Genomic DNA, 17,023 nt, shown 5'->3' on the forward strand with positions numbered 1-17,023 from the left:
GGTGGGCTGTAGGGGTACCTTCTGGTAAGTCTTTGCCAGTACCCAGTCCCCTGGTTGGAACGGATGGATGTTCTCGTCAAGGGGTATGTTCTGACTATCTGTGGAGAACAATGAGTTGCTTCTGGAGCTGTATTATATATTTGGTCAATTCAGACTCGCCCACTTCTAGTTCGGATGGGGGAAATTGCGTGTTATATACGGGGGAGGGTCTCCCAAAAAGTAGTTCATAAGGGGATAAATTCAAGTTCCCATGGGGGCATGCTCTGAGATTGCGTAAGACCAAGGGGAGGGCATTGACCCACTTGATTCCAGAGTCTCTGCAGAGTTTTCCTAGCTGAGACTTCAGCTGCTGGTTCATTCTCTCAACCTGCCCTGAGGGGGGGTGTGGTATGGGGTGTGTAACTTCCATTTGACCCCTAGAGCTTTAAGCTACTTGTTGGACTACGTCGGAAGTGAAGTGGGAGCCCCTGTCGCTGTCTATGTGTCTCGGAACCCCAAAACGTGGTAAAATTTCATGTAGTAGAATTTTTGCAACTATTTGGGCAGGAGGCATTCTGCCCATCAATTGATCAATAATGACAAGGGCATGCTTGTAGCCTTGACAAGGGGGCAGGTCTATAAAATTGACTTGGAGACTTTCGAAGGGGACGAAAGCCCATGGTCTGGCTCCTGGTGGACATCTGGTGGTATGCTTTGGATTAAAGGTTTACACTGAAAAGGATATACCAAGAGCTCTGGCCAAAAGTTTCAATATAAGGAATAATTCCTACTTGAGAGTTGAAAAGAAAAACGTGCATATTCTGCTAAGAATAACAGTTTTAAACTAATAGTAAATTTAAACACAACGTATAAGTGCGACAGTTTTAAGATAATAGTAAATTTAAATGCAACGTTTAAGTGCAGAAATAATGTAGTTTCAAATATGCAGTGATATAGTATAAAGGTACATAAAATACCAGTACACAACAATTGTTTTATACAAGTCTCAATAGCAGTCAAAAAGAGTCCATGTTATATAATCAGAATAAAGAATAAAGAATCAAATAGGGCCAAAGAGAAGTATCCGGAGTATGAATCAGATGTACGACTCAGTAGTGGTGACCAGGACAGGGCCCTGTTTCGGAGTAAACGCCTTCTTCAGCTGGTAATATCAAATAATATGTCAAAATAGATCAAGGTTCTCCAGTACCATAGATCATAAATATAATGAAGTATATACATTCTAAAGTGTATTAACACATATCATGATATTTGGTTCCATACCTCGGTTTTTTGAGGACTATAAATCTGTTGGAAGTCTATATCATTCAATTCTTTTATGTTTCTTTTTCCAACGTGCGTCTAGAAATGCGAATTTACAAGAGTTATTATTTCCAGTCAAATTGTTTGTGAAAAACGGACATCAGATGAGTGTTTTCTCACCTTAGATAAATGAATCCAAATTTTCTGGCGTTTCTCTGTGCGTTTTCTATTGGGGAGTGAGATCATTGTCTTATATGTGTGTCTGTGGGGGAGAAGGATAGGCTCTCCCTTCTTAAAGGTGTAAACAGAGAAGGGATTTAAAGTCCAAGGTCGTCTGTTGTGGTTTTTTAAAGAAAAGAATTGTAGTCTTGATGTTCATTCAAGCCCTTGGGGGACATCGTTTCAAACAAATGAATATATCGTGCTTCCTGTTGTAAAAATAGTCTATCAATGTTTCTCCTGGTATATAAATCTACTTTTGGTTTCCAGATAATGAAGAAGACAAGATCATCCTCCGTATGTTTTTGCTGTATATAATGTTCCACCATTGGGGCTTCTAGCACTCTGTTGCGGATCCGTGATTGATGTTCGTTTATGCGTAGTTTAATTGGTCTGGTGCTTTTGCCTATGTATATCTTGTGGCATGGACACATCCATGCATACACACTATTCTTCGTGTTACAGTTACTAAAGTGTTCAATCTGAAACTTGAAGCCGGTCTGTATGTTGACAAACTCCTTTACTTGTAGTGCGTATTTGCATACATTGCAACTACCACATTTGTAGTGACCTTTAGTTGATGCTTCCGGGTATGTAAGTTGGTCCGATTTCACCAAATAATTCCTCAGTGATTTTGGTTTTTTTAGACCAATTATAGGTGGTTTTTGACATCCTGGGATGTTGGATAACAAATGCCAATGTTTATATATGAGTTTCTTAATGCTAGAAGTATGTGGTGTAAATTGCAGTGATGTGTAAATACGATCTTCTCTGGGTTTATCCGAGGTTTTTATAGCGAGAAGGTCTTTTCTGTTTTTCACTTCCGCTCTATCTTGAGCTGCAGCAAGAGTCCGTGATGTGTATCCTCGTTGTAATAAAGACTGTGTGAGTTGATAGGCCGCTATTTTATAGTCATGTTGGAACGATGCATTTCTTTTTCGTCTAAATTCTGTCCATACGGTAAGTTATTCAATAAATGTGGAGCGTGAAAGGATGAAGCGTGTAGTAATGAATTTCGATCGGTCGGTTTATGGTATGGGCGGATCTTAAGTTGTTGAGAGTGATCTTTAAAGACTGTGACATCCAGAAAATTAACTGATGTGTCATGAATGGTACCAGACAGTCGTATATTTGGATCTTGGTCATTGATCCATTGGAGGAATTGTACTGCTGTGTCTTGATCCTGTATAACGAAGAATAAATCATCTATAAACCGATAATACTTGATTATTTTAGATCTGAAAGGATTGTTATCATGAAGGATGAAAGTTTTTTCAAAGTGTATCATGTAAATATTCGCAATAGAAGGGGCACAGGAAGAGCCCATCGCTACGCCTTTGGTTTGCAGATAGAACTGTTTTAAGTAACGAAAAAAGTTATAGTCCAAAATGATATCCAGAATGTCGAGCAAAAAATGTGTTGGAGGTTCTCTTGTGGGTCTGGAATCCAAAAGTGTTTCTATAATCGTCCTGACTTCAGGTAACGGGACATTTGTATACAGAGACTCGACATCCAGGGTGACAAGGGAAGCCTCCTTTGGTATAGTAGTGTTCTCGATGTGTCCAATAAATGTTTTCGTATCCAAAATATAAGACGGAGTGTTAATGGCGAATGGGTGCAAATAATATTCCATATACTAACAAAGGGGTTCCAAGAGAGAGTCATTACCTGAGACAATCGGTCTACCTGGTGGAGCATTGAGTGATTTGTGAATTTTTGGAAGTATGTAAAATACTGGGGTACGTGGATATTTATTGAATAAAAATTCAGTTGTTTTTTTGTCGAGGTATCCAAAAGATATGCCTTCCGATAAGGTGGTCCTTGTGGATAGATTCAGAACTTATAGGGTTAAGAAGTTCTGAGTGACGTCTCACATTCCTGAGGGTGGCCAGTTTACACAGAGGGGAGTGTTTTCTCTGTGTCTTTGTTCCTTTCGCTTTCGAGGTGAGGAAGCAAGATGTGTGCTCGCTCACCGGGTGTAACTTCTGTCTGATTTATGTTGTTTTTCTACACGATTAAAGAGAAGAGCTAAGCCAGAACACCCGTCTGGAGTCTTGATTTATCACACACGCACCGCATCAGTTTCTACGCTGCGCAAACTCTGCAACAGGGAGTCCACGTAGAGCTGTTCCCTGGAGGTCCAGTGCGGAGCAGAGTGCCAGGGAAGCGTCTGGACTCCATCCAAAAGCCATAGTCCTGATTATTCTGGATACATCATCGGTAGGCAGTGGTTGGGCAGTGGTTTATAAAAATTGCTATTTTGCAATTGTCTATTTACCTCTGCGGTATAATCCTGAGTATTCATAATAACTATGGCTCCGCCCTTATCTGCTGGTTTTATCACAATATTCTCATCCGATTGAAGGCTGGCAATGATTTCTCTATCCTTTGCGGTAAAATTCCTTTTGTGTGGAGGTGGTCTTCTCTTTTCTATTTTATTAATGTCTTCTAGTAGAACCTGATGGAATGCATTCAGGCGGGCATTATCTACATGCGGGTTAAATGATGAGTGAACACGGAATAGAGATGGTGTAGTCTGAAAATTGCCAAAATGGCACCTTAGTTTAACAAGACGTACAAGTTTGAAGATGTCCACCCTTGTCTGGAACACATTATATTTAGGTGTGGGAACAAATCCCAGTCCAAGATTTAAAATTCTCTCTTCTTCATGGGTTAGAGTGCATTTGGATAAATTTACAACTAAAGACGTTGTTGTTGATTGTGGCGCTTGGGAAAACCCTGTTGTTTAGAATGATCAGTGGTATGTGGACGTAAATCATATTGTCTTAATTGTCTGGGTTGTCTTGTCTGTCGATGTGGAATTTGTTCCTGTGAATCGCTCTGTTCGGAAGATTCAGCACTGCTGGATGAAAATTCGGTTGTTGATCTAGGTCGAGTACTAGTGTTCGTGGATTTCTGCATCCATGGGAAAACATGATCTGATTCGTAATCCCTACGATCGCATTCAAACTTCCTTAGTTTCTCAATTTTTATATTGTCCGAATAATTCTTAAGTTCTGCTTGTAATTGTTTAAATTTAGATTCAAATGTCTCCAAATCAAATTGTTTATGTAGTTCCTCAGTGATTCCACCAACTTCTTTATCCAGACGTTCAGTCTCTTTAATTGCAAATTCTGTGATTAAAGTCATCAGGTCAAAAGAGCATCTATTTAGAATAGACATCCATTTAATTTTAAATTCTTCATTATTGGAAAATAAAGTTGGAGCTTTTTGAATACGTAATCCTCTGGGTATCCTCTGAACTTTAGTATAATCGGCCATAAGTCTAGCATGTAAGTTATATCTAGTTTGCCTTTTTAAAATGTTTAGATAAGTGTTCCAATCATTATTAGGTTTGGTAGGAGTCTCATTTGTAAAGGAAGGGAAGGAACCGAATATTTTCTCTTTCTCATCAGCGGAATACGAAAAAGTCTCAGCCCATTTGGATTAAAGGTTTGACAGGTGTGACAATTCTTTACTGCCGCTTTTGCGGCGAGAGACAGTCCTGAGGCATACCAGCAGCGTTGCACTGAGTCTATGAGCTTGTCCCTTCCCCAGTGGGTACACTGATGTAGGATCCTTATGTGTTTGGGTACCCAGAGTCTGGGCATTAAGAGTCTCTTATCGGGAAGGTACCAAATGCCATTTTTTAAGAGAGCTCCTTGTTCTTCCCATCCCTTTATCTCTTCTTGGGTTGCGGTTTTGTACATTAGTTCAAAGTCCACATCCGAGGGAACCTGAGGTCCCTGGAATTCACTGTCTGCAGATAGCGGTTGGAGGGCTGCTTCTTGCGCTACGCGATCAGCACAGCGGTTCCCTATTGAAACTGGGTCTTTCCCCTTGGTATGGGCTTTACAATGGACTACTGCTATTGCCTCGGGAAGATGTATGGAATCCATAAGACATTGTACTAGGGGTGCGTGGGCTATTTGAGTGCCTGCAGCGGTCAGAAAGCCCCTCTGCAGCCAGATCTGTCCGGTGGCATGAACCAACCCAAAGCAATATTTTGAATCTGTGTAAATGGTGATTCTTTGTCCCGCCCCTAATTCACAAGCTCGGATCAAGGCAATAAGTTCGGCAGCCTGTGCGCTGTACTTAGCATGGACAGGGCATGCTTCTAGGATGTCGGTGTCGCTAACAACTGCATACCCACTTTTCCGCTCCCCTCCCACAATCTTTGAGCTCCCGTCAGTGTACAAGATGAGGTCAGGGTTGGTTAAGGGGAGATAGTCAAGGTCCTCCCACGGTTTTTCGGCATGTCGAACCACTTGGGAACAGTCGTGATGTGGGGTGCCATCGTCAGGGAGGGGTAGGAGAGTTGCCGGATTGAGGGAGTTTACTCTTTTTATGGTGACATTGGACGGACTGAGGAGGATGGCTTCGTACCTGTTCAGCCTTTGTATCGTGAAGCGTTGGCACCCTTGTAAGCTGAGAAGGGTGGCCACGGCGTGGGGAACATTTACAGTTAGGTAATGTCCCAAAACAGTCTCTTGCGCCTTTTCTAGGAGTAATGCTGCAGCTGCCACCGCTCTAAGGCACCCCACATTCCCCATTACAGTGGTGTCCAGCTGGAGGCTGTAATAAGCGACAGGTCTGTTCCTTCCCTGAAAAGGCTGCGTAAGGACGCCAGAGGCTACCCCCCTATTTTCATGGACGAATAAAGAGAAAGGTAGCCTATAGTCAGGAGTCCGAGGGTGGGTGAAGATCTCAACTCCTGTTTGATAGATTTGAAGGCTTCAAGCGCCTCTGCAGTCCGTTGTAGTTGGTCCGGGGCATTGTCATGGGTCATTGCGGTAAGGGGATGGGTGAATTCTCCGTAGCGGGGGATCCATGCCCGGCAAAATCCACTCATCCCAATGAAACCCCTGAGCTGCCTTTTTGTTTTAGGAAGGGGTAGCTTGGTTATGACCTCGATCCTATCTGTGGTGAGGGCACGGGTGCCTTCTCCCAGGATGTGGCCAAGGTATTTCACTTCCTTTTGGCAGTACTGTATCTTTTTTGGGGATACTTTGTGTCCCTTACGTGCCAGTATCGTCAGGAGGGCTATAGTGTCTGATTTGCAGGATTCTAAATCCCGCCCACAAAGTAAAATATCATCAACGTAAAGCCTGAGGGCGGAACCTCCCGGAAGGTCCACATCTAATAAGTCTTGATGTAATATGGAAGAGAAGATTGCCGGAGATTCCATATATCCTTGAGGCAACCGGGTCCACGTTAATTGACCGGTTTGCCAGGTGAAAGCAAAGAGGAATTGGCTCTCTGGGTCTACGGGGGTACTAAAGAAGGCCGAACATAAGTCTATGACGGAGTAAACTACAGTTCCCTCCGGGATGGTGCTCAAAAGGTGGTGGGGGTTGGCGACTACAGCGTGTCTGGGGATAACGAAAGAATTGACGAGTCGGAGGTCTTGCACCAAGCGCCATTTGACGGGGTTTGTGTTGGGCTTCTTGACAGGAAGGAGAGGGGTGTTACACGGAGAGGAACAGGGAACTAGAACTCCAATCTTCAGAAATTCATCAATCATTGGAGTGAGTCCCTTGATTGCTTCCGGGGGTAGGGGGTATTGCTTGGTGCAGGGAAATGGTAGATCTTTCCTATAGTTTACTTTTACTGGGGTTGCAGACTTTAGGAGTCCAACGGATGTTGATTCGGTTCCCCGTAGCCAAGAGGGAACACTATTGAGAAGTTCGGGAGGAAGATCAATGGCTTTGTTGTTAGCTTCTTGAAGAACCCCTTGGAAATTGAAAATGGAGTCGTTTGGCATGTGCAAATAAATTCCTTCCTGGCCACATTGGATAGTAGCGTTCAGTTTGCAGAGCAGATCCCTCCCCAAGAGGTTGACAGGGCTAGAGGTTAGTAGGAAGGTATGTTTGACCGCTAGAGGTCCGACTGAGACCCTTGCAGGTTTGGAAAGGGGGCAATTCCGGGGGATCCCATCAAGTCCCATCACGGTCCTGGTTTCTTCCCCCGGGGCCAAGTGGCTATTTATAAGGGTGGAGTAGGTGGCCCCAGTGTCTAGGAGACAGTCATAAGATTGGCCATCAATTTTCATAGTGCAGATGGGGTCGGAGGAGGATAGTTGTAAGACTGGGCAAAGGAAAGAAAAAGAGGCGGGATCTGCTTCTCATTGTCAATGGTCCTGATACTCTTCCATTACCATTTCATGGGTTGGATTTGTGGAGCGATTTCCCTGTTTATAAGGATTGGTAGCGTGATGGGGGTGATTTCAGGGTCGTGGTTGCAGAGGAGGGGGTCCTGCGCGGGGTTTCATTTGGGACGGGGATTGATTAGGTTCGTATGGAGGGGTTGACTCTCTATATTTGGGGTAGGTGGTTTCCCTGTGTTCTGGTCTGTATGGTCTTGGATTTCTATATTCGGCCCTTCTGGTTCCCATCAAGAGGGGGCAGTGTCTCTTTATATGCCCTGTTTCATCGCAGTTAAAACAAACACGGTCATCCAGTCGTTCAGGTCCCCTTGGCTTGAATTTTCCTTTGAAGGTAGGAACCCCGACTGCATAGGCTAGTACCCGTGGGGAATCGGGCTTTTGGTCTTTTCTTTTCCGTTCGTCTCTTGAATTGAAAACAGACTTTGCGATGGAAAGGATTTCACTTATGGTTTTTCCATCGTACCCAAGGTGTGCATTTAATGCTTTCCGTATGTCAGCCGTAGCTTGGTCTTTGAAAAATCCCTTGACTATTACCTCGTGTTGAGGGCTCTCTGGATCTATCCCACCCCAGGTTTTAGTTGCAGAGACCAGTCGTGAATAGTAGTCAGACGGGTGTTCATCAGGTCTTTGAAGGACGGCTTGGACTTTGGTCCAATTCACGGTTCGCTGTCCCGCAGCTTTGATGCCATCTAGGATGGCTTTCTTAAAAATCTTTAAGCCCCATACACCATCATTAGTGTTGTAGTCCCAGTCAGGGTCGTTAAGTAAAGTCTGGGCGGTCAGTGGGGCCATCAAGGCGGGTCGGTTCGGTTGATAGCCTTCCCGAGCTAAAGCTTCCCCCGCTTTTGCCAGTATCTCCCTTTTTTCTGCCTCATTATAAAGGGCCCCAAGTAGCATATGTACATCCGCCCATGTGGGGTTGTGGGTGGAGAAGATGTTGGCCACTTGGTGATGGCATTTGTTAGGGTTGTCCCGAAGAGAGGGCATTTTGTTGGACCAGTTCATTAAATCCGAAGGAAGGGTTGGTGTGTGAAGACCATGTGGGGTGGGTCTCCTGCTCTGACCGGGGTATAGGTAGTGCCCTTAGAGGAAAAGCTCCCTCTATCTCTCTGTTTTGTAGGTTATCCCTATTCCGAGTTCTACTGGAGACTGGTCTGTCCTTTCCTTCGTTAAGAGGTTGCCCGTTTAGTAGGGCTCCTATATCCAAATCTACTTGGTCTTCTCCTGTCTTGGACGCACTCGGGGAAGGGTTGAGTGGTGATGCAATTGATGAGCTTTGGGAAGGGGTAGCGGCGGGTGGATTTGTTACGTCTTCCCCGGGTCCCTCGCCCCCCCCCCTGCTCTTATCCTGTCTCCTGTCTCAGATCCTGGCAGTCGGGGTGCTCTTGGTTCGGGATAATAGAAAGGGACGAGGGTTCTATCCAATTGCTCCTCTTGGGCTCTAATTTCATCGTATGGGGGAGGTCTGGTTGTTTTTAAAAAAGCCATTTGTTGAACAATTTGGGCTTGTTGCCGTTGGAACAATTCATGGGCTTCAACGAAGGCATTGAGATAGTACAGTTGTCGGGGCTTCTCATCGGCTAGATAAGATTTAAGTGCCTGCATTTTCACGAGATTAAAGGAACCTTGAGGTGGCCATTGAGAGGCCGGCTCCAGATGGTGGGTGAAAGCGGCCCACGAGATGTTGCAGAGGTCCCTCAGTCTGGACTTTGAGAGTCCCTTCCTCCCTCTCAGCTCTTTCCAATTTGAGAGAACAAATTGTAGAGGGGTATCCTCTCTAGGGCAGAAAGGCTTCACAGAAGCCTTGTCGCCTGGAGGAGTCCAGTCTGAATGTTTGGAAATGTGGGCTCCCATCTCCTCTCGTATGTATTGTAGGGTTTTCGTTCACGAAGTACGCTAAAAGACAGAAGGAATGGACACACACACAAGGAAAGGGACAAAGGGAAAAAGAGGGCAAAAAAGAATATTCTTTCAGTACTCGGGATATCCTTGACTAGTACAATTCCTACCTATCAGTAGACTACAAAATGACTTTTCAGAAAACCACAGGCGCAAGCCTGGAAAACCATGGGTCTCTCCACCCGGAAAACCACAGGTGCAAGCCTGGAAAACCACGGGTCTCTCCACCCAGACAATAACCATGGATCCGAAATTCTACCTCAGCGCTGTTTACAAGACTAATCCTAGTGTGGGGCCCCAATTTGTGAACCTCCCTCTCTACCATCCACGACAGCCTCCTGCCTAGCCTTTGAGACTAATTCTGGGCTCCCTACTGAACGCCTGCGCAGTGCAGTGCCAGACCGGGGTCTGAGAAAACAAAGTTTTGAAAGGAAGCAAATGACCTTGCGTTCTCACGTACACGGGTCATCCCCAAGAAGGGTCGCCGAGCAGGAGGGGCAGCTTCATTTGCATAGACAGGGGAGGGAGAGAGAGAGGGAGATAGATTTGTAAGGATGCCTCCGGACGACTCCGAGGGAAGACGTCAGAGAAATAACAAAGTTCCGCGCTTTCCCCGGCCAAACTCTGAGAGGGAAATCGGGGGAGAGAAAGAGAAAGTTTAGGATGTTCCTGGTCGACTCCGAGGGGCAACGTCAGAGATAGAAGGAAGAAAAGTCCAGCTGTCGTGGGAACCTTGCTTTCCACCCCCCTCCCAATGTATTTAATTTTTTAAACCATACTCACGTTCGTAGATGTCCCTCGTGGATCCCGGGATCTTTTCTCTTTAGCCGGCTTGACCTCGCCTTTGCTTCCCCTGGTTGGGCTTTTGGTGACTATTGATTATTGCCCGCAAAGAGGAGGCAGGGAGAGGAAAAAGGGATCCCCAGGGCTAAGGTTGCCCAGTGGTGCCCGATCCCCTCTATCTCCCTCTCACCTTTACAGGAGAGCCAAGTGTCCCTGAGCACGGTCGCCAAAACTGTTACCGGAAAATCCGAGGGCTCCCTTGGGTAAAATCAAGACACCAACCAGAGCAATTTGAAGCAAATCAGCAGCCTGTAGGCTTGGTCTTTATTGAAGAAAGACTGTCGCGACAGGACTCCCACCGCCCACAAGGTGAAGCAAGATGGAAGCGCAGAACAAAAGAAGACCCCAACTTTTATTAGCTCCTAATCCCCTAAGTTACACCCCCAGAAATACATCATATTTACATCATGACTATATTACAAATAGGAGGAGTTGAGGAGGGACTATATTACAAATAGGAGGAGTTGAGGAGGGGGTAATCTGAGTATCCTGACACCTAGCCGGAGCCCCTTCTCTTCCCCCACATGAGTCATTTTCAGGAAACAAAGGGAAAGGTGCAGTTTCCTGCCCCCTGAGGGGAATCCGGTCACGATCCCTTTGTTAGAGTCTGTGCTGAATACACTAATGTATGCAGTTCGTTGTGTCCTTGATAGTCTTCTGTCTGAGCCCATCAAGATGACTATCAAGGTTGCCATGTCAACTGGGAAGGGCCGCAGAGTACGTGACTGCTCGGTCAAGGGATTATGTCTGACTGGTATCAGGCCACCCCCCTTTGATAGTCCTTGTAATACGAAGCAAAATAAAAGTGGTCTGGTGAAGATCCGATATACAACTGTTATGGATGAACATAATTGCACCCCCTTATAAAACCCATTGAATGCATGTAGAGGGCCTTCTCGGTGGTGGCGCCCTCCCTGTGGAACGCCCTCCCGTCAGATGTCAAGGAAATAAACAACTCTCTGACTTTTAGAAGACATCTGAAGGCAGCCCTGTTTAGGGAAGCTTTTACTATTTGATGTTTTATTGTGTTTTTAATATTTTGGACTCACAGCTATCCATGGAGGCACAGGTCAAATCTGTGTCCAGGGCAGCTGTTTACCAGCTCCATCTGGTACGCAGGCTGAGACCCTATCTGCCTGCGGACTGTCTCGCCAGAGTGGTGCATGCTCTAGTTATCTCCTGCTTGGACTACTGCAATGCGCTCTGTGTGGGGCTACTTTTGAAGGTGACTCGGAAACTGCAATTAATCCAGAATGCGGCAACTAGCCTGGTGACTGAGGGTGGCTACCGAGACTACATAACACTGGTCTTGAAAGACCTACATTGGCTCCCAGTAAGTTTCCGAGCACAATTCAAAGTGCTGGTGCTGACCTTTAAAGCCCTAAACGGCCTCGGTCCAGTATACCTGAAGGAGCGTCTCCACCCCCATCGTTCTGCCCGGACGCTGAGGTCCAGCTCCTAGGGCCTTCTGGCAGTTCCCTCACTGTGAGAAGCAAAGCTACAGGGAACCAGGCAGAGGGCCTTCTCGGTAGTGGCGCCCGCCCTGTGGAACGCCCTCTCATCAGATGTCAAAGCGATAAACAACTACATGACACTCAGAAGACATCTTAAGGCAGCCCTGTTCAGGGAAGTTTTTAATGTGTGACATTTTAGTGTATTTTTTTTTTCATGCGTAATTTTTATTAATTTGCATAATACAAAATACAAAAACATAATACAAAAAATTAAATTCTCATTTTCACAGGTTTTTGAATGTGACTTCCTTCAACCTTTCCACAAATCATCCGTACTAGCCTTTTTTTTAAAGTTTCGCATTTGTTAGTTTGTAATGTCATTAGTCGATCTGATTCTTCCATTTCTCTTTAGACAATACCCTTTACTCTTTACAGAGCTCCTTTGAAACCCACTAATGTTATCTGACCCTCGCTTAAATTTTCCAGGTAGTTCATAAAACTTTCCCAGTCCTTAATAAACCTCCGATCTTTTAAATATCTGATTTTCCCCGTCATTTTGTCCATCTCCACATATTCTAACAGTTTTGCTCTCCATTCCTCGATTGTCGGTAGACCCTCTGATTTCCAATTTTGAGCTAATAAGACTCTTGCCGCCGTTGTTGCGTACTGGATCAGCTTGTGATCTTTCCTTTTTATCTCCCTTCCTATCAGTCCCAGCAGGAAAACCTCGGGTTTTTTAACAAAGGTGTATCTTAGAATTTTCTTCATTTCGTTGTATACACTCTCCCAAAACCCTTTAACCTTTTGGCATCCCCACCACATGTGGTAGAAGGACCCCTCCCATTCCTTGCACTTCCAACACTTATTACAAGATCCATACATTTTGGCTAGTTTTACAGGAGTCATATACCAACGGTAGAACATTTTCATTAAGTTCTCCTTCAATGTCACGCAAGCCGTAAACTTAATATGTTGTTTCCAGAGTTTTTCCCATTCTTCAAAATATATGTTATGGCCGAGGTCTCTAGCCCAATGTGTCATTACCGACTTGACTTCTTCGTCTATTAAGTTCCAGTCCAATAACAGACTGTACATTTTAGATAAGATTTTGTAATTATTGTTTAGTATCTCAATCTGGAATCTAGAGGCTTTGTCAGTATATCCTTTGTCTTTAATATCTTTCCTAAACATTTCATTTGTCTGGAAGTAATGCAGCCAATCGTAAACTTGATCTTTAACCTGCTCGTACGGTTTCATTTTCCACTTTCCTTCTTCTTTCATTAACAGTTGTTCATAAGTAGCCCAGTTGGCCCTCCTATTTATCTTTTTTACACTCATGACTTCTAATGGCGACAGCCAGTGGGGTGTTTTGGGTTCTAGCATGTCTCTGTACCTCTCCCATACCTCGATCAGTGGACCCTTAAAGATATGGTTTCCGAAATCTTTATGTACTTTCCTACGCCCATGCCATAAGTAGGCATGCCACCCAAATCGGTTGTTGTGTCCCTCTAGATCTAGCACTTCCCTATCTTCCAATTTTATCCATGATTTTACCCAGCATAGGCATGACGCCTCGTAGTACAATTTCAGGTCTGGCAGGGCGAAGCTTCCCCTTTCCTTCACATCTGTTAACAATTTATATTTTATTCTCGGTTTCTTGCCCTGCCAGACAAATTTTGAGATCTCCCTCTGCCAGTCCTTAAATATCTTTATACCTTTAATCACGGGGATATTCTGGAATAAAAACAGTACTCTTGGGAGCACGGACATCTTGATTGTGGCTATTCTGCCCCAAAATGACAGTTTAAGCCTGCCCCATGTTTCGATATCTTTCTTGACTCCTTTCCATACTGTTTCATAGTTGTTTTTGAATAGATCTATATTTTTTGGCGTTACCCATATTCCTAGATATTTCGCCTTTCTGGTCACCTCTATTTCCGTTTCTCTTTGTAATTCTTCAACTTTGTCCATATTCATATTCTTAACTATCATTTTTGTTTTCCTTTTATTTAATTTGAAGCCGGCCACTTTTCCGAATTGGTCAAATTCTGCAAGTACCTCTTTTAATGAGTCAGTCGGATCTTCCATTGTTACAACCAAATCGTCTGCGAATGCCTTAATTTTATATTCATTTTGCCCAACTGTTACTCCTTTTATTCCTTTATTTTCTCTTATTGAATTTAGAAGGACTTCTAGCACCATTATAAATAACAGTGGGGACAGCGGGCATCCCTGTCTTGTTCCCTTTGTTATTGTTATTTCTGCAGTCTCCACATTATTAATAATCAATCTTGCCTTTTGGTCCGTATAGATTGCCTTTATCCCATTATAGAATTCGGTACCCACTTCCATGTATTCCAGTTGTTTCAGCAGGAAATCCCAGATTATGTTATCGAACGCTTAACCAGCGTCCACAAACAACAACAGACCTTGTTTATCACACCTGTCAGTTAGGTATTCTATAATGTTTACTATGTTTCTTATGTTGTCCTTCATCTGCCTACCCGGCAAAAAGCCCGCTTGGTCTTTAAAAGATGTTCTGGTAGAAAGAATAAATAGTCTCCTTGCCAGGATTCCCGCAAAGATTTTATAATCTATGTTTAGTAGGGAGATCGGTCTGTAGTTCTTAATCTGTTGTAAGTCTGAATCCTGTTTAGGAATCAATGTAATTAGTGCCTCCTTCCATGTCTCTGGAATTTCTCTTTCTTTGAGGATAATATTCATTACTTCTTGCAGTGGGGCCAGCAAAACTGACTCCATCTCTTTATAGAATCTACCGGTGAACCCATCTGGCCCTGGGGCTTTCCCTTTTTTTAAATCCTTTATTGTTGCTTTGATTTCTTCTATCTCAATTGGGGCACTCAGTTTTCCTTTCTCTTCTGTGGAAATCTTTTTTATATTCTTACCTTTTAAAAACCTTTCTATTTTTCTCAGATTGTTCCTTTCAGTGTTTCTGAAAAGTCCTCTATAGAAATCCAGAAATGCTTTCCTTATTTCTTTAGGCTTGTTTATCTCTTCTCCCTCCACCTCAATTTTATTTATTGTGTTTTGTTCCTTCCTTTTTTTGAGTTGCCAAGCTAATAGCTTCCCTGATTTGTTGGCGTATTCAAAGCTTCTCTGTCTTATTTTTTTGACTTTCCATTCTATTTCCCTATTTATCAACATCACAAACTGGGATTGTAAAACTTTGATATTCTCTTTTACTCTCTTGTTTTTGGGATTTTTAGTTAATTTTTGTTCGTTTTCCCATATTTGTTGTAGAATCTCTTTTTTCCCTTTTTCTCTTTTTTATTCTTAATTACACTCTGTTGGATGAAGAAGACCCGCATCACCGCCTCTCCTGCATCCCACACCACCTTTGGTTTTATGTCGTCACCTAAGTTATCCTCAAAGTATTCCTTTAACCTTTTTTGAGCTTTCTCTACTACCTCTTGATCATCTAACAAGTAATCTTTCATTCTCCATCTATATAATCTTCTTTCCAACCCTTTCAGTTCCATTTTTATTGAATTGTGATCAGAAATCGTTTTAGCCTGGATCCCCACCCATACAGATCTTGGAACTAATTCAGCCGAAATCCATATCTGGTCTAATCTAGAGGATGAGTCATTGGGTTCTGAATGGAAAGTGTATTGCTTTTCCAGGGGGTGTTTAAATCTCCAGATGTCTACCAAATTACAATTTTGAACCAATGAGAAGAAGGTTCTGGGTAGCTTTCCTTCTTTTCCCGTTCTATCCCTTAACCTATCCATCTCTAACGACACCACACCGTTCATGTCTCCCAATAGTATGATTTTCTGATCGGAGTAATCAAATAACTTTCCTTCTAACACCTTATAAAATTCCGATTTGTTGTCATTAGGTGCGTATATCCCCACTATTATTATATTTTCTCCTTGCCAATTAATCTGAACTGCAACTACCCTCCCTTCTTCGTCTTTGAAAATTTGTTGTGCTTCAATTTGTTTATTGATGTAGATGACCACCCCCCTTTTTTGTACTTTGGTCAGACGATACAAATTCATTCCCTAATCTTTTATTAATCAGAACTCTTTTGTGTTTCCTTGCTATGTGGGTTTCCTGTAAGCAAATAATATCTAAACATTCTTTCTTTAGGATATGCTCAATTTTATTCCTCTTTCCTTTGTCATTCATCCCATTAACATTCCAGCTCCAAACTTTTAGCACCATAATAGTTTACCTTTGTGTGAACCTGCTGTCTCCCTTTAAACTCTTCCCGCTGCCTCCTCCTCCTCCTCTGCTTCCTCTCCCTCTGTCCTCTCTCTTTCTCCCTCCGAATCTTTCCCTCCTTCTGCCTCCTCGCTTTTGTCTTCTTCTTTTTGTATTTTTAATTCTTTATATTTCCTTAGGAATTTGCTGGTTTCTTCTGGGTTTGTCAATTTTTGCCTCTTACTCCTATAAGTGAAGGAGATTCCTTCAGGGAACTCCCACTTAAACTCGATATTGTTCCTTTTCAGTGTCTGTACCAATTCTTTATATGGGTCCCTACGTTTTAGGAGCCTGACTGGAATGTCTTTGAAAATTATTATGTAGTTTCCCCTGATGTTCAACCTTTTCCCTCTGTTTTTTTGGAGAATCATATTTCTCATTTCCCTTTCTCTAAATGTGATTAAACAGTCTCCTACATATTTTTTGTTTCTGGCTGGTTTTGCTTTCAGTCTAAATGCAGATTGTATTGCATTTTCCATCTCTTCTGTTGGAATCTCCAGCCAGAGGGCTATTTCTGTTATTAATTTCTCCTTTATATTTTCACCTTGCACTTCGGGTACGGCTCTCAACCTAAGATTAACTTCCCTTTGTCTTAATTCATTCATAGCAATTAGGTATTTCATATCCTCTTGACTTTTGTGCAATTCCAGTATCTCAGCTTTTATCTTATCCTCCTCACGTCTCACATCTTTCATTTCTGATCTTGTCTTTTTCAAACCTTCCTCCACTGCCTGTGTCCTTCTAAATACCTCTTTTAGTTGACCCTTCAGTTCGTTAACTGTTTCATCTATCTTTTTGTCCATTTTCTCAATTCTGTTTTCTACTTGCTCTAACTTAAGCTCTACATTTTTCTCACTTTGTTTTATCTCAGCAAACATTCTTAGAATCTCTGCCCTGAAATCCCCTTCTTGTTTAGATCCCTTTCTGTCCCCTGGTGTTCCCCCTTCAGGTCTTTTCCCAGTATTTGACA

General features: G+C 43.2%; 1 protein-coding gene across 1 annotated transcript in view; it reads left to right on the forward strand.

Moving 5' to 3' along the window:
• Positions 1 to 569: 569 nt before the first annotated feature.
• The window catches only part of LOC309381090 (vomeronasal type-2 receptor 26-like), a 108,542-nt gene continuing 92,088 nt past the window's right edge, over positions 570 to 17,023 (forward strand). The window contains exons 1-2 of the mRNA XM_081931538.1: positions 570 to 704; positions 4,915 to 5,032. Coding sequence (XP_081787664.1) covers positions 5,031 to 5,032 — 2 coding nt within the window. The 5' untranslated portion in view covers positions 570 to 704; positions 4,915 to 5,030. The remainder of the gene's footprint in view (positions 705 to 4,914; positions 5,033 to 17,023) is intronic.

This window comes from Podarcis melisellensis (assembly GCF_964234715.1).
Source record: "Podarcis melisellensis genome assembly, chromosome: 12".
NCBI classification, from domain to species: domain Eukaryota; kingdom Metazoa; phylum Chordata; class Lepidosauria; order Squamata; family Lacertidae; genus Podarcis; species Podarcis melisellensis.